Source organism: Diachasmimorpha longicaudata, chromosome 1 (genome assembly GCF_034640455.1).
Source record: "Diachasmimorpha longicaudata isolate KC_UGA_2023 chromosome 1, iyDiaLong2, whole genome shotgun sequence".
NCBI lineage: Eukaryota > Metazoa > Arthropoda > Insecta > Hymenoptera > Braconidae > Diachasmimorpha > Diachasmimorpha longicaudata.
Window position 1 is genome coordinate 8,139,882 of NC_087225.1, and position 18,590 is coordinate 8,158,471.

The following is an 18,590-nucleotide window of genomic DNA, read 5'->3' on the forward strand; positions in this document are numbered from 1 at the left end:
GCGTGATATGAGACAGGAATGCATGCGGTAGAGAGTAGATCGGCTTGTCAATGACAGCCAGGGGAGCCCACCGAGTCCCCGTACGCTCCGACACACTCAATCTCATACATCCTCGACTCGAAGCATCGTGTTTCGATTCCCTTTACTCCTCCGTTCACACCACCCATCCGTCCTTTATATGCGAGTACACTCTGGCTGAATAATGGATTGAATCCAAGTGTCAGATATCGAGAATACTGAAATTTTTATATGTCATTTGCGATTTTCGTGACTTCAATTCGACTCAACCTTTGCTTTTTATTTCACATATTTCCTCTTTCTGAAATGACAAAATGAACTTCAGTGAAGTTGCTGAAGAGTCGCTGCCTTGAATACTAATTCGTACTACCCAACGTTGTGATGAACTTTGGCCTGAAAAAATGCCGAACATGTGTATGTGTATATTACATATTTTTGCAGGATCAAATAACAAAAACATCTTTCTATTTTGCATACCCTTTTTCAAACATTCTTGAGACTTAAAAAAATAATTTGTCGTTGTTCAGACAATATTCTTGGTGCCTGAAAAATTTCTGTTATAGTTGTTTCAAATACAGACATTTATTTTTGCTTTGTGCTTACGCATCTGTAAGACAGTTGATGAATAAAGGATTCGATTAGATCGATGGGTAAATCGTTCCAGTAACGACTAGGTGCACGAAACAAATTAATGGCTGTTGCCCACGCTACTGAAGGATCAGATCGACCATAAGCTGTATCATCAGCAGACCCAAGCACTAGACCACTTCTCCCAGGTTTCTCCATAAATTCGTGGGCATAAATTTTTTTGCATTGTTTGGTGGAGTGTTAATACCTAACAAATACACACCACCTGTTAGCGACATTCGTGATTTATGCGTTGGATCTCATACATTCGCAATCTCAAAAATGCAGACATTTCAAACCGTCGACATTTTTTAGTTCCTAAAAACGCCTGAAAGAAATGGTAACACGTGAATGGATCTTCTCAACCGAAATTCAGAAAAATTCTCATGTTATTCATACGCTTTGTGCTTTCTGAAAAATGTCGACAGAAGCTTTCCGGAATGCCGACATTCCTTCTTATTGTATACGATCTTTTTTTAAATTACTCACATAAAAATAACGACCACATTATTAATTTGACAATACTCCTACCGATAAGAATAGCAAATAACAAATACAAAATGATGAAAATCGTCATAAAACCAGAAAAAAAATTTGAAACTATTCACGGGTCTAATAACCATGTCATTAAACCTTCTGATTGTCCCCGTGAACTCCTGACTCAATTACGCGACGATTCTCCTTACAGCTTACCGCATCTTTACCCATTGTACTATTTCCAGCTTCTTTTTTTTTTGTTACCACAAAGTAAGTTGGCTAGTGGCATTGTCTGGCTAGGGAGGTTCCAAATGGAGGAAGAGTATAAAAAAGTGGGTGGGTTAAAGATAGGGCTGGTGAGCTTGAGTACAGGTAAGAGGTGGGCTACAGATGAACTCAGGGGGGGTGGATACAGGGGTAGAATAGAACAGATAGTAGGTGAGGTTTTGTGAGAAAGGTGTGCTACAGCTGTATTAGACTGCAGGGCTGTTTGCATAAGGAAGATCTTTGTTGCAGTACGCGAAACGTTCACCCAGATTACTTGAGGACGAAAGAGGGACTTTCAGGCCAAAGGGAACAGAGACGAACGTCTCTCTGTGAAACTCTCTGTTCTTTTCTTCTCAGAAAATGTCTCTTGTCTTCAGTTACCTTCCCGTCATATTCATTCAGCCACCCACTTCACCCCTTTCAATTTTTTTCTTTTGTTGGTAACGATGGATACCAAGATGCCACTATATCGTGAAATAGTAGTAGTTCATGAATTTTCAACAATTCAACACACTCAAAACAATATTATTACCGCAGGCATTTGTGACAAACATGGACATCAGAATGATGTGGTAATAGAATGAAACATTGAAGACCAGGAATAATCATGTTGATAAGATAGTTCTGTACATAATGCATGAGGTAATGTTGTTCAGCAATGACGTCATTATTTAAATTATGATAAAACAGTTTGATTTGGTCTTGACATGAATTCGTCAATTTTAATAACAAACTTGTGCTCCAATGTTTTGTCATAATCACATTCAGAATTTCATCAAGGATCCTCATTTATCATCATCCAAACTTCTTTCTTCACTTAAAGGACTCTTGAGAATGAAGGACAGAGTGAGTGATGCCCCTAGACACAATCTGTCTCAATGTCGAAAATCTGAGAGAGCGGATGGATGGATAACTGCGAGGGCTTGAGTTAGTGGTGGGGTTGGGCAAGAGGGTTATAAACGAGAAGCAATTGTCTAAATGTGGATTACAAAGTTGGCGTATGGTAAAATCACAGTGACAAATGAGATAGATTCATCGAAGGTACTAAACAGCCCAGCAAATTTGTCCAAAAGTGACCACTCATAGCCATTTCTCTCTGTCAAACGCAGTTTTGGTAAATTCGTTTCAATTATTTCAATGGCTTTGTTCAAGCTCAATGAATTGTTTTTTAAACTGTTGGAGAAACTCGAAAAGCTGGATTTTGTGTAGATGCTCCATTTCACGAATTTAACCACAATATTTGTCTTTAAAAGTTGATGGAGAAGTCAAAGTTTTGGTAGGAGTATAATGTACTCTTGTCGAAGGGATAATATTCAACCATTCGTCGTAAATTTCTCTACTCTCTTCTGCCATATGGCCGCAGGAAGTTACCGTATTTCCGTTTGGTCGATTGCTTTGTCCTCGAATTGCATTCTCCAAGCGGTACGGTATATGTAGCCCAGGCACTGGGCGTTTATATCGTGCTATTTCATCGTCACGCTGTCTATTTTGAAACGAGACTGGTGACCATTTATGGGGAGTGAGGGGCCAGTCGTTGAATGCATTTAGAGCTGTCGAAATGCATAGCTGTTGAACAGCCATTGGCACCACTGAGATACTCCCCATCGCCTACGGTACTCATCCAGTTGATCTACGATTTATTCAAGACCTCACAAGTCTGAGGTTAAATCCTCAATTGTGAGTTGAGCTGACGAACTTGTTTCGAGGTGGTGGGGTTCAGGGGTGTATTTTTAACAATGATGATACGGATGAAACCCAGCAGTTTTATAAACATCTTATAATATTTATTAAATATTATTAGATTCGAAAATTAGACCTCTAGAGGGCGAATCGTGGGACGAAATAACAATCAATGTTTCCTTTTGTTGAATGTACTGGACTTTTTTCGGAAAATTGACTGAAAAAGTACGTAATTGTTGCTACAGGCATTTAATTATTGAAGATTTTTTCCCTCCATGAAATTTCCGTGAGAAATGTCGATATTGCTTATCTGTCAATATTAATGTAGCCTAATGTACCCTTCGATTCGTCACGGACGGTAAATTCGAAGATCGTCAATGCACCGAGAAAATTTCCTTATCCATAAACTTAAAGTTAGACCACACATAACATTACATATTCCCTCATCACGACTCACTAAAAATAAGTATATCTACTTATTCCCAACGACTTCATCATCAATTTATAATCCTACCAGACCTAATGTTCTATAACCGACATCATAATGGTTTCAGAAACCTCATGTATGTTTCCGTGAAATTCATCCTTTGCCACGTGCGTGCTGAGGTAAAGTTACATGGGGAAATAATTTCCGTAGTTCAGTGAAGCCCATCAAGACGGCATCGAGGCTGAACTGTCCGTATCTTTTTATCCCTCCTGTCTCAAGTTGAAACTACCAAATAAAGTTTATCATATTTTCGTGACGGATGGTGACGACCAGGAGATCGATCATAGTCAGGTGAGAGAATTGCCCCCAGAGGGTACTTTCAGTGACCCTTTAACCGCAGTTTATCTTCATTTTTTCCAAGAGAGTGATACTATTATGGAAGAATATTCTTTCAAAATATTTATTTTCAAAATTCAGTCACATGAATATTGGATGAACAGTTGAAAAATCATTCTGGGGAGATAAATTTTTCATAAAAAATCCAGGATCAGTACTGGGTAAAATTGCAAGTCCTCGGTTGGACAAAAGTTAGTGCTTTTAACATAAATGTTCTCGGGTTTTCTGGGAAATGTTCGCAGAATTTTGAAAGAAATGTTATACTCTCTAACACCCAAAAGATATGATGTTTGAAAACCGATCCAAGACATTTGGCAAACCATTTTTTGTCTCTCCACAACCCCACCAGTGACTTCAATGGTCTGTGGTTACTCCCTCTCAGCCCTCGAGATGGCGATAACTCGTTCACACGAGGTTGGTCTCGTGCCGGATGGAATAAATTTCATTCCGTGCTCATGTGCCAGAGGAAAACTGGACCCATATCTATACGTAACCGTGCGGAAAAACAATGAAAATGCAAACGCTGCAGAACAGAACACCAAAGACGATAGAAGCTGGAAGTGCACTGTTTGAAAGCGAATTTTTTACTGCATTAGCCTGCAAGGGATTAGGAGAGCTTCTTCAGGCGGTTAGTGGTAATTCCTGGGGGGTAAGAAAGGTAACGTAACGGTCCGGACGATCATACGGGGCATTCCATTTCAAATCACCCACCAGGGAAATTACATTGTCCCATTTTTAAATTGCGTGGAAAATTTTGTATTCTGATTCATATTCAGAAAATGAACCGATTCATCAATTTCCGAATGGCCCTGACCCCAAAAAATTGAGAAATAGGTTATTAAATATTTCTAGGGTTGAATTTCCACGATTTTGTTCAAATTCTGATGCTAAAGATGAAAAAATATGGCAATGCATTTATATCCTGCTACTCACATACCTCATTCCTAAGATTCTCTCTCCTCATTCCCCAGTCAAATTCTCTTTATTCAAAGCCATCCCTTGGGAGCACTGTGTCAGTCTGTCTCATATCGGCCTTTCCCTACTTCTCAATTCTACTCGAGCCAATGCAAGAAGACTATTCATATGAATCCGAACATCTCTAACAATGGCTGGAGGGTTTCCAAAGATTTTGCACACTCCACCCGTATCTCCTAGTCTACTGTTCGCTTATTTGTAAATATCTGAAAGTACTTGAGGAGGAAATTCTGGGAGTCTGTGAAGAAGGCAATTACATTTTTTCATAGGCTTCAGGTGATTCAATAATCCTCTGTATCCGTTGATAAGGAGGAAGTCACTATTATTCGATCAATAGGATCCTCCTATAAGAAATTACTTCGGTAGTAAATTTCTTCTCGATAATTTAAATTGTTCAGTCGCAGTTTTTTTCAATTTTTCAGGAAATCTCATTTGCTCTTGTCTCCTGTTATTTTCAACTAGATTAAAATTTGTGTTTGAGGATTAAATTCTTAGTGACACCCCACAACTTTCCCTGCAAACTCGAAAGTTCATCTTACTCGGCAAAAGTTCAGAAGTTCGATTTTCACCATTAATTACTGAAGACACTCTCATTTTCCTGACTCATTTCCGCTTTATCTTTTCACAACATCAAAGCATTGAGTGCTATATCTGGGAGCGTTAGATGTCCTCTAGAATTATACGAAGGACGTGGTAATTGATGCAAGAGGAATAGCGAGCAAACGAATTCTATGGAGTCCACAAGAACCTCAAAGTTCTAACTGTTTCGAGGGCGGTGATGAAAAATATTCCTGCGGCCCAGTCATGCATATCTGCAATGAAAGATGAATTCCAAAAGATTTCCTCCACTCTCACAGTGAATTAAAAAATAAAATTAATGCTCACGAGTTGCAATAAACCTGATTGGACCCTTCCACGTGATTTGGCACTTGATTGTAGATTTTTCCCGAAATTTGTTAAAAAAATTTCACTTTCACCGGATGAAAAAGCATTACTTTTCAACTGACCATGAGAAATGGGCCACGTTGAACTATGATAAAAGCTGTTTTAATCGAATTCTCATTTCAGGAAGTGGTTGGCCCGGCCGCACATATTTTCGTACCACTTTCTTCTCTTTTTACTTTTTTTCATCTCCGTCTCCTTTTCACTGTTCTCTTTATCCCTTTCCTACCCTCCTGGCGATGGTACTCTTCCATACATGTGTAGATCACACACTTGAGCATCTGTGAATGTATATGCATGTCCCGAAGACCGCAAAAGGCAACTCTTCTCGCTCATCCACTTTCTGTCTCAGTACATACATTTCTCGGGGAGATACACCGAGGGAGGAACAGAGAGAGAAAGAGAGTATACAATTCCTCTGGGTGCTGTCTGGTGCTTTTGCATTCTCGCATAATTTTCTCGTTGAGCTGCGGTGCAAATTCCGGGCAGCGGGCACGGGACTATCCACTAGATACAGATGAGAATAGCTAGAAATAGTGGGAGATGAAATCCATGTGTCCAATCTGACAATGCAGTTCTTTCCATGTCTACTCTTCATTTTTTTTCTACACTTTTGGTAATAGAAAACAGCCTGGGAACAATAATCTATTGTACGGTATCGGAATTTGTAGTATTAACCATGGGAAATTTTCTAATGCTAAACAATTGAATCCATGAAGCAGATGAGATCGAATACATAAATAATAATGATGCCCACTAGGCCCTAACACCCAAGTTGAACTTATTCTACTAGACTACGTGCTAATTTTTTATGAAAAATGCTATTTTTTTAAACCACTGAAACCATTGAAGCGTTTGTCGAAAATATTTCAAGAATTCTTCTTCATCTTCAAAACAAATCCACTCTTTCTCTCTCTCTCTCTCTTATACATAGAATGAAAGCAATACAGTGAGAAATCCTTCAGTGAGATTTAAATGTTTACTCCTGTTCTCGAATAAATACTTCAGACCACGAGAACTAAATATAAATCACCCCCCAAAAGCCCTTTCATTTCTTCTATCCATCGCTCTTATCCATCACCTCTGAAACTTGGCTCACGTACGCTGTGAATCACATAAAGTGATTTCGTGATATTGGGCACTATAGTTCGCAAACAACGCGAGTTCAATCAAATTACAAATGAACCGCGCATTGACCAGGTAAAATTTTCTCAACCGCACTATCCTGTGAAGCTCTCGAAATGCCGATTGCACATTCTCTCCTTCTCTCATTCCTACCCTTCAGAAGGTCTTGTTCCAATAATTGAATTCCTTGGACCCTTCTCCTCCCATAATCAAACCCTTGCTCCGCACACAGACAATATTGGTCTAAATCTAAGAACAATTTCTCCTATTGAAGCATTAGACTGACTGACGTCGTTGGATGACCAGAGATTTCAGTGTAGATTAAAACTAGTGGAGAACGTATTTTGCATTAAATACAACAATTTTTTGCTTATAGATTAGCAATGAACACGACCTAAAAATACTAGTTTATTTGAAATTGAAAGGATTCTCTTTGAAACCCAACACAAATCAGAGTCAATAATTTGTCATCAATGTGAGCACTCTCCTTAATTAAATCCTGTATTCTTGGTGAGGGGACTAGCATTGACTACATAAAGCCCAAAATCACGATTCATCCGTATCCCTTTTATCAAGCTTCAACCGAGAACCACTGCACGTCCAGTATATACTCAATTGAATAGACGCCCCTTCCCATACCCCTCAATTGATCGATTCTAACAGTTGACGAAAATTCATTTTTGTCCAGCGGTAAACACTTTTCATACACAGTTGACTCATAAGATTTTTAAATCAAATTTATCATTGGATCGGAGATGACCATAATTTCCAAAATTCGCTTTGGCTTTTTGAACCACAAAAGTACTCAATCAAATCATAAAACTGTTCTAATTCAGCGTTTAGATATTTGATAAACTCCTTCACTACTTTAATTCGGAAAAAAATCACCTGCGGCCGGAAGTCGTGATAAATTCCTGTGGATTTTCCGGCAAATATTCAGAGAATCGTCATATATATTGCGACAATAAATATTAACGATTTCAATACATTGCAATTGAGCCCCCGACACGTGTTATGAATAATTCTTGCCTTCCGGTCTCAATTAAATCACAGTAACAGGTAAATTGCATCATTCAAACATCCACAGGCCATAGAGCTTGCATTTTCACAAACAAAATAAGAACAAAAAAAAATTTTTTGTTTTCAGGAGGATGCGGACGTATCGTTAGCAGGCGGTAAATGGCTCGAGGGTGGAAAAAATAGGCGACACAAGAGCGTTAGGATAGAACTCGGGAAAAACCTGGTGACGAACAAACGAAGCAAAAAAGCCAACCGAAAGGCAAAAAAGCATATATGCTGGACGGGAAAAAAAAACATACAGACGACATTGGAAATGAGGAAAATTTCTCGATATGAACGTGCGGTTTCAATCTCGGATTACTAGCAAACAACAGCGAAAAAAAATTCTAAAAAGCCACAGCAAACATCCAGGGCCGAATACAACTAGACTTTTACTGTTGAAAGCATTGAATAGAACGTGACGACCCATCGGCTCTGAATATGAAGAGCTTGGAATCTCCGAAGACGACGCAAAAACTTGTCCGGAATAGCAGAATGTGATAGAGAAAAAATTGTCAAAGGCCCACAGGTCCTGGAGATCGACCCCTACACCCTTCAGGCATATCACTTTGGCGAAATATAAAATTACAAGTACTGGACTAACTGGTTAAAGATCGCCTAAACTTTGAAGCTTGCAAGTTTGCTAGAACAATTCCCCAGCTTCCACTACTCTGAGTCTACCACAAGCTTCGAAAACTCCAGCTGTAACCAGATTAATCCCAATTCAATGGTTTCAACGAAATTATCAAAGAAGACGAAGAACAGCTACATTTGAGGGACAGGAGGACAGGTGCTGAGATACAGTGGGAATTGATGCAGTCAATCCTGCGGGAAGGAACCAGTCAAGGTTCGTTTAACCGTTGTAGCATATAAAGGAGACCAACTTGCAATCGATACTCTGAGTACAGCATAATAAATTCGATGAGCAGTATAATTAAGGGTCAATTCATGCGGCTAGTTAAATGGCATCTACTGACCCAGATAATATCTCACCTTAGCAAAAAATCTAAGACAACGATAAACATCATAGCGTGACTATGTAAATAACCGAATGTATTTGGGGCCGTTGCCCCACCAAGTAGTTCAACAAAATTTAAGAAGAACCCAACTCGGAACCAATATAACACTTTGTTCAAGACCACTTGAATTGTAAATTTGGAGAAGCGTGATGCCGCCAATCGAGGAGATCTACTACACCACGGAGAATCCGGTCAATACAACTATTTGGATGAACCTATCGACACCGCATTACCATAACGACACAAATACAACTGACACCGATGGCAATCAGTTTATTCTACCATGGTGGCGTCAAATGATCTGGACTGTTTTGTTCGTTGGTATGATCGCTGTGGCAACTGGTGGCAATCTCATCGTCATTTGGATTGTTTTGGCACACAAGAGAATGCGAACTGTTACCAATTATTTTCTGGTGAATCTGAGTATAGCTGATGCCATGGTGTCTACACTGAATGTTACATTCAATTATTCGTATATGCTGAATAGCCATTGGACATTTGGAAGTTTGTACTGCAAAATCAGTCAGTTTATCGCTGTAGTTACTATCTGCGCAAGTGTTTTCACTCTGATGGCCATCTCCATTGATCGGTAAGTTTATTATATCTCAGTATTCAGATCAATTAGTTAGTCCAATAGTTTTTTACACAGTATATATACTTATGATTTATCTGATCGGGAAAATTGATCCCCAATTGAAAAACGTGGATATCTGTTGGGGCAAAAAATGTCCATAAATCGTGATTTTATCTCAACGAACAAATTGTAGATTAGATGTCAGCAAATTTCTGTAACGAAAGACTACAGGAGTTTGCGAAAAAAAAAAATCTTCCCCCTGGCTATTTGATTTCTTGAGCGATTTATATCCAGGACTTGTCCTCAACAGGACTGATAGGAAGCCAATGGTGCGTGTCATGACATTCGAGCACAATTGGTGGATATTTAGAATCTCCTGCTCCCCTCTTGTCATGGACTAACAAAAAGTAACGATAATTCCCCTCATAAAGTTTCCTCTCTTTCTCTCTCGCCCTGCGCTTTATCAACGTGAAGAAGCTTTTCACTGTCCTCCATCGTAAAGTTTACTACCCTCAGACGTTTGACGATTGACTTCTCTCGCCCTCTTGAGACAATATTAAACCTACCGAAGTACCGCCTGCTGCAGGAAATGTAATAAGATTTTTTGTCACGATATCGGCGGTAAATAGTTCAGTCAAGGAAGGAATCATCTGGGGCAATGAAAGTGCTATCAGAGGTTGGGTAGGTTAAGATCCCATTTGGGATATTTGGATTCCGGAGACAGGTCTCTAATTTAAATAGACGTGTTCAGTCTCGGGTAGAGTATTCTAAAGTTCAATATCGATTCACCTAGATGCTAATGCGTTCAACCTTAAGAGAATTCAGTGTATCGGAGGAATAATCATGATTATCTGTTTTCTTTCATTGTCATGACCAGAAACGTCGGCGCTTTTTGAAACCTCGACAGTTTGAATCGTTAGCACTTGTGGTAAGAAAAAAGTGAATGTTGTTCAGTCAATTTTATGTTAATGTTTACCGTGTTCTCGAAATTTTAAATCGTAGGTGGGGACAGATTTACATCGACGGATAAATGACGATAATCGGGTGGTCTTAAAGGGAAATAATATCTGCAGCAAATGCTCTTTCAGGGAACAGCTGTTTTTTTTTTTTAATTCTCTTGAGATTCAACATAACACTAAATTAAAACATACACTATGATTATTGTCCTTGATCTTCCATGGTTGTCCGTAGTTAAGCGTGTGGTTATATGCGGATAGAGAAACCAGAGGGGTTACGATGAAAATACATTCCATTACCAAAGCCTGTGCCTGTTACCAATGGAAACCAATTTCCATTTGTTGCGAGGCCGACTGAATCCCGAAAACCGTTTGCTTATTTCAAAACACGTAGTTCATTCAGAATATAATGCTGTTATATACGTGGTTTGGTCTAGAGATGAGAATGAAATTTGATGTCTTGATTTGATTCCCTTTACGTTCATTGTACATCAAGTTGATAATTCTGTCGTAGTTGGCAACGTCATACTCAATAAACTAGTTTCACCATTATTGTTGGAGTTTACTTTCTGAGAATAGTGAAAAGAATTTAAATTTCATCCAATGAGATTTGTCGATAACCTCGCGGTCCGAAATAAATTTAACATGCGCTTTAAGACGCGAAACTCGGATACTTCTCTCATTAATAACTTTGCCGTGTACTAAAATTTCATGAGTAAATTATGACAAGACCATTAAAGCATCTGATTGACATTTTGAAGTAATGCCTGAGAGGGTTCCATTTAGAAATCACATTAAAATTTGATTGTTCAACTTTGCCTCTATTACAGACAAGACAGGGTCCATTATATCATTATGCATTTTCCTATTTTTTTTCACCTCAATTTCATATCACAAAGTTTCGTGCTGTAGTGTACACCTACCTACCCTGGACCTGGATTATCATTATCGATTTTCCATGTTACGTCCCGAAATTGTTCGTTGACCTGCAATAGGGGAGGTTGAGGTAGACGAAAGGAGAAAGCCAGAATGAGTAGAGCAGCTTGAGATGGTGCCTTCGGTATCCAACTTATTGCTGATTTTACTAGACTACAGAGGTTCGCATGGAATCAATTGGATAGTGCCATCGGATTGGAATGAATGTGGGGGAAATAGATACATAACAATGGGCTTTACGCTTGGGTACAGTCTCTGTTTCAGGGAATTACTTCATTTAGCAATTGATAGTGTTTGCTTGAGGATCGGTTTGAACGATAATTTAGTCGATCTATTTAATTTGCAATCATTTCAATGGAAAAGGTCTCACGTTTCTTGTCGATATCAATCAATACCCCTACATTTTTCATATTTTTCTCAATGTGAAAAAACAGAAGGTTTACTGGAACACTATATACATATATGATATAATTAATCCCTATAGATTATCATATCGCCTTTTGAACCCAAAAGAGATAATCCGCCGCTCATTTTTTCCATTCACTGTAATAATGCAGGAAACGTGTTCACCATTCCTCCGCACCTAGCGTACAGTGCATGCCACCAATGCCAACCCCTTGGCAGTCGTTTACCCTCGATACGAATAGGGTCACGCTGGCGTGCCATAAGATGAGAATGTGCAAACAGAATTCGTGACCCATCGGCCTAATACGAGCTAAAGCTTCACACCGCCTCTGCAATAACTTCCGATCGTTCTCCATCAGTTAAATGAAGTTAGTGCACCATCATCATTGACTGAGAATGCTTTAGCACTGGCCAAGCCCTCCTGATTCACTTTCCCTCGAGGGATATTTGCACAATGCGTGGACCTACTTCTGTATCGCAGGAACGAGCATGAAATGGGAAACGACCTTATTGTTAGTCACAACGAGGGCACGTCTGGAATTTTAGTGCTTGGACTTCCAACGGCCCCATTTAATGTCTTAATTTTGGTAACGAACAAGGCAAACTCACATGCTTCGCACTCTACAACTACCAATTACATTATGGTTAAATTGAATTGTACTGTTCAAGCACAGTTTTCCTCTTGGAATAGGTCCATTCATTATTTTATAAATTATTAAATTCTTGTCACAAAAGTGGAAAGGAAGTGAGCTGCGAGAAATAGGTCTTCTCATCTTAAGAAGAAATGAAAAAAAAATGGAATTGGCCAGAAGAATTAACCAATCGGTTCCTTCTCAAGCGATAACTGCCACTCGATTAACGTCTCCAATGCACCGTAAGCAATCGCTTGAATGACGACAAAATCCGCAGATTAGCGAATCGAAATTCAGTCGGTCCGAGATTGGAAACTCGCGTATAAGCTCCACAACATTGAGCACAAGATCTTTATAAAATTGTCGCAAACCAGTATCACATTTTCCTGTTAACAACATTCAGCCAAGTAAATTCTGCGTAAAAGATATAGATAAAATGGTAGGAAATCGGATTTACCAGATCTCGTATGGAGAAAAATATTCCTTATGCTTGACATTTTCTCTTTTCACCAATCATACTCACGAAAAGGAGCCAATGCGATAGACGAAGTCGTATGTGTACGAGTTAAGCTTTTTCCGATAGTCCACATTGATTTTGGAAAAAATTCAGTGAACATTCGAGGATCACCCTGTCTTCCACGATAGATAGCACGTGTAGATACAGCTGCAAGGTCGAATAAAAAAATCGACTTCATCATCAGAGACGTGAAGGTGGTCTGGATTACGATGGACCCATCTACTCCTACCTCGTCCATCTCTTTTTCATCCCTCCATTCTATCTAACTGGATCACGAGGATTGATCTGGTACCGGTCGTCTATTCGGAAGTGTATGTTCATTCGCGAAGAAGCCCCACATCGAACCAGTGAACAAATTCAATTTTGTGGAATGATCAGAGTACACAAGATAGGAGAAATGCAGCAACTGGTGCAACTATTGACTCCTCGAAGAGTACTACGGAGACTCTGATTGAGTTCAAGAAGAAGTTCTCATATAAAAATTGAGAAATATTACGCGGAAGAAGTTGGGGTAGATTGCAAATTCAATATTCAAATGGGTAAGAGTGATTGCCACCACACAGCAAAGATGAACATCTGAATCTTCCTCATCTTTTGGACAAGTTTATCATACGCTAAAAATCATTGAATAAAATGAAAGTTGATTTGAATGTCAAATATCAATAGAGATATTCATGCACCTCTTTGTCGCCAAGACAACATGAGACAATGGAGAAAAAAAAATTTTCAGGTGCACGAACCGGAGTGAACCTGTTGAGTGTCGACCTGTTGCCTATTTTCCAACATTCAAAAAATGATAATGCACTGTGTATCATTATCGTAAATTTATGTCAGCTCGGAAGTATCATTAACGGACATTGTCCGGGATCAGGTGATCGTATCTACACCACATGCATAAAATAATGTGAATGTAAATGGAGGGGAAAATGCAAGGATGAGATATGGATTTTTTGGAGCCCCAGATGTTGTGAATTTCGGTGTCATGTACGTCTAAAGCACCAGCTCGTATTTTTCATCAGAATAAAATGAGAATTGTTTTCTATCGTGACTTGAGAGAACTCCACTTGAGATGCACTCAGCGTGACATCTCCCAGATGTTGGATAGAATTTCATGGTGGGTTGAGCTGCATCACTGAAAATTCAGCATAAATCGTACATCATCTCTAGGAGGGCTGTCATGAAGCAAGCGGAACAATTGTAACTGCAGTTCTGTTACGATTCAGTTTGTTGTAAATCATAATAATAAACGCGACAAGCTGAAACTATTGGCCTGGTGATTCCATTGATTTTCACGTGCTCGTAAATCATCTGCCATAAGACGCTGAGCAGGTTGGAGGCATTTGAAAATGAAAAATAAAGGGTGACAGGTGGGCTTGATTTTAGTTGGATGAAATATGAGATTTTGAAAACTTTCAACGGGCCATTTGCCAGCCAAATGCCGGAGAATGAACATGCGATAAATCCATCGCTGATCCTCCAACCACCATTGGACTCAATATGAAAGCGATCAGCTTTTCCATTCATGGTTAAATCAAGGGCGCTATGCATGAATTGGTGAATTTGTGAGGACTCATTTGACCCTAAAGCCGCGAAATTTCAGGTGGTTTTACAATCTGATGTTCGTAATAGCAATACCCATAAAGTTGAGGGATTTGAAAATCAATTATCCAGTAAAATAGCAGATATCACTACTCGTGCCATATCTGAAAGTGAAGGGCACTCAAAACATGTGACCTCACATCTGAAACAACAGAAACCCAAGTTTTTGAATGAGTTGACTGAGATGATGTTTGAATCAGGTCAGTCCGAAACTCTGACAGATTGTTGGTCTTGAGTGCAAAGTTTTGTAACGATAAGAACTTTGTTTCAAATTGAAATAGGTGAATTCTACTTGAATTTGTGGAGTTGAAGTTTTCTATGCACAGCTTTGAGTAGTCTGATTGTACTAATATCAGGTGAGGATTGAAAGGCTTTCTCCGGAAATAGGAGTGAGACGTTGATACATGAAATATCATTGTCGAATCCATCAGTTTTTATCTTTTTATATGGCATGTAACTGCTGCATTGTAGGAGACACCGGTCCAGCTTTATAACCTGCAGCAATAAAATTCTCAGGCAGAGATACACAGAGCCAAGCTAGGCATTATTCAAAATGTCAGTCTTCTCATGTATAAATGGCAGTCATAAAGTAAAGACATGGACAATTTCCACCTGGAAATTTCCTCATACCTCTCGATTCCCATTACTGTCAGTTTTTCAATTTCGAGTGAGGAGAAAGGAATAACTAAATAAAGCCATCGTACACATCGTATATGACATTCTTTTGTCGACATTATTCGTTCAAAATATTGAAAACAATATGTTAATTCTATTTTGTTATTTCATTATCCCCTGGAATTTATAACTTTAATGAACGAATGGATGAGCGCAAAGTTAAACCGGAAAATCGAGAGATATACGAGAGGTCGTGACAGTTTCATACAGGAGACAGTGCACGTACCATTGAAAGAATTTCCATTGTTGGCTCATGTGTTTTCACAAATTGTTTCGTACTTCATGCATAATACATCAGACAGGCGTATAATGCGTTGTAGGCTCATTAGTTCCATGAGGATTGTGCATTCGTCCACGACTCTGGATATTTACATGTATTTCGAATAAAAACATACCGAGTTAAATTTCAAGTCTGGAAATAAAAGCTTTTGACTTCTCCCTGATGATAACGCGAAGACATGGAAAAATACGTGAAATATTTCTGCTGAGTTGATCCCTTTCATGAGGATAAAACGTACGGGAACATTCAGAGGGACATTATAATCTCTTTGCATAAAAATATCGTATTTTGTCATTCTCTACATTAATACCACTAATTCGTACAACGTCACTTGATCCATACTATGTCAGTTTTAATATATCGTATCATTTTAATGATGAACCTCCATTCGCTCGGTCGCTGATGTGCTGGATTACATTCGGATAAACGTGAATACCAGCAGTTCCAGTCATTACTTGGCTTCATACACCCCCGCATTCCATTACAATGCTCCATGACAATTTTGTCGAATGCAGTTTAGGGGAAAAAAAAGAAATATAAAAATTGAGGGAAGATTGTGCCTGTCCATTCATACTCGGAGAAAAATCACTGCCTTCTCAACACAATGTCTTTTTCAGACAATGAAAAATTTGCCATAAAATGAAAATAATGTCTTCCGTTTTGAAAATGTGTTGGCGATAGAGAGTGAAGTGAAAAATAGGGTTATCAGTAAATATTAGGTTGCATATTGTATAAATTCCACGTATAACTGCCATTGTACACACTTGTATGTGTCACAGTGAAGATAGCGAAGGGGGAAAGGAAGTGGTGGTGAGAGAGTGTTCCGTGGAGATGCTTTCAGGCGTCACACAAATCACGTTTTTCTAACTCACCCTCGCAACCTCGAACCGCAAGACCGTAAATCGAGGGCAACCTCTTCGCTTCTGCGAGGCCTCTGATGCACGTATTACAGATTTTCTGTACTTTTTTTCACCTGCATCTCCAGGGAGAAAGGAGAAGAAAAAATATTTCGCATTAATTGGTAAATGGGAAGTGGTACATGAATCACTCTGGGGAAATTGGAATAAATTGATTCAATGCTCGGTGCTCTAGATTTTTTTTTTGTTCTCTTCCAGCAGGTGAGAGAGAATGGAGAGAGTAAATGAAATGGTTTGTTCATCTCAATTGAATCAATAAATTTAAACTTTAAGGAGATGACTGCATACGAAAACTATATAACAACTTGAGACTGATGTTATACGTAAACTCTCTCGATGCATTTTACGAGCTGATGAGATTCCTTCGCTCTCAACCGTAAAAATGTAGATATGACGAAAGGGATTGGATTCTACGTTCACCAGTGAAAATAACAAGCGTTCACCAGATGGAGGGATTCTCAGTGTTAGGGTCATTCGTGTTTTTAAGATAAACTCTTTTCTAGTCGTCCCTGGAGGCTCCTTATCGCAGCAAACGCTCCGATGGTTTCAACTTTACGGTGTAATATTTTTTTCTACAAAGATTCTAAAAATCAGCAAATGCATTTGGCCTAATATTTTTACATTTGTCGTCATCTTGAACTTGCCCATAAGTTCAATATTTGTATATCCATGACTGACGATTTCATTTTAGTCTGAATCTCTTGATTGAAATGAAATCCAATAAAACCATGAGATTAGCAAGTTTCATCATGGAAATGCAGTCACGAGCAAGAAAAGAACACTCTGCATTAACGACTTCAACAATCGCTGATAGATTTATTCATAAAGATAGCAATTTGCATTTTCCCGATGTTAAAATGGTGAATTTATTTTCGAGATAAAAAAAAAAAGATCGGGTGAGAAGAGCGTTTCTCATGAATGATGTGCCGCCATAAATTCTCCGAGTCGAGTGGGTGAGAAAAAAAATCGGAATTTTCTCGAGTCATTTCACATTACTCGAGACCGGTGTAGACACTCCCAGGGGTTTGCACACCCTATGAATACTAGACCAACTCAAATATTTATGTCAATTGTCATTGAATTTACGTATGCGTGAAATAGTGGAACAATTTCGTCAGAGAGAATCGTGACAGAACGCATTTCCTTGGGAGGTTTTTGTCCGTCTCTTGGCGCTCTTTCTCCATCCTCCGTGCAGCTTTGGTGGAGGGCATCAGAGTGCCCAGGCACTTACTGGCTGAAACATTAAAGCTGACGTTCGTGGATGTTTTACGAGTATTCCTGTGACTTTCTTTTGGCGAAAAAAAAAGAGAAATGAATAATCCCGAGGGTCGAGCCGAGTACGTCTCTACTTTACGAACATGTGAAATTTTAAAGCGCTCAAACACTTCAAAAAACTTTTTTTTTGAACGGAAAACAAGTGGGTAATTGTATTTTTTGCCAACGAGGATAGATATTCTGCCTTACAAATTAGCAATGGGCACTGACATGGATTATTAGTTTTTACGTTCTTATTTTATTACTCTTGGTTATTCTTGTACTAAAAAATTCCGGGAAAGTACCTCTTTACTTATCTGCTGAAACTCGGAACTTGAAAATTTCGAGAGGCTAAATATCTTCTACTAAAAAACTTATAACGTACCAAATGAATTATCTGTTTTTGAAATTTTTATTTTAGTAGTGGTCGTTATTCTCACATTGGGAGAAACTGAGTTTTTCAGAGGTACCTTCTTACCTCTAAATCAGTAAAGCCGTAGCGTGAAAATTTCCACAAACGAAATGTCTTTTACTGGGGGAAAAAACTGTCGCCAAGTAATTTAATACTGGTTCGTAAAAGGCAATTAATTTTGTTACTTAATTCCCTTGATAATTTTTTTCTTCAGCTCTGAAATAAATTGAGGTAAAAGTCACTTGAATTAACTTGCTCGCTCATTTTCTCAACATGAATGCGATTTTTCTTCTTGTGTGATTACATTTTTTAAAATACAAATGGAGAATCACTTTTACAAAAACTTCTGGCTTTGTAGTGCATTATAGTGTCATTGACTGGAATTGCGTGCCTTTTTTTTCCAATTCCAAGTGATTAATAA

At 38.7% G+C, this 18,590-nt stretch overlaps 1 protein-coding gene across 3 annotated transcripts in view; it reads left to right on the top strand.

Annotated features, from left to right (window-relative positions):
• Nucleotides 1-18,590, top strand: part of LOC135169410 (tachykinin-like peptides receptor 99D) — a 77,083-nt gene that overhangs the window by 44,174 nt on the left and 14,319 nt on the right. For all 3 annotated transcript variants that reach the window (XM_064134390.1, XM_064134401.1, XM_064134379.1), the window contains one exon: nucleotides 8,082-9,601. In XM_064134390.1, coding sequence (XP_063990460.1) covers nucleotides 9,162-9,601 — 440 coding nt within the window. In that variant the 5' untranslated portion in view covers nucleotides 8,082-9,161. The remainder of the gene's footprint in view (nucleotides 1-8,081; nucleotides 9,602-18,590) is intronic.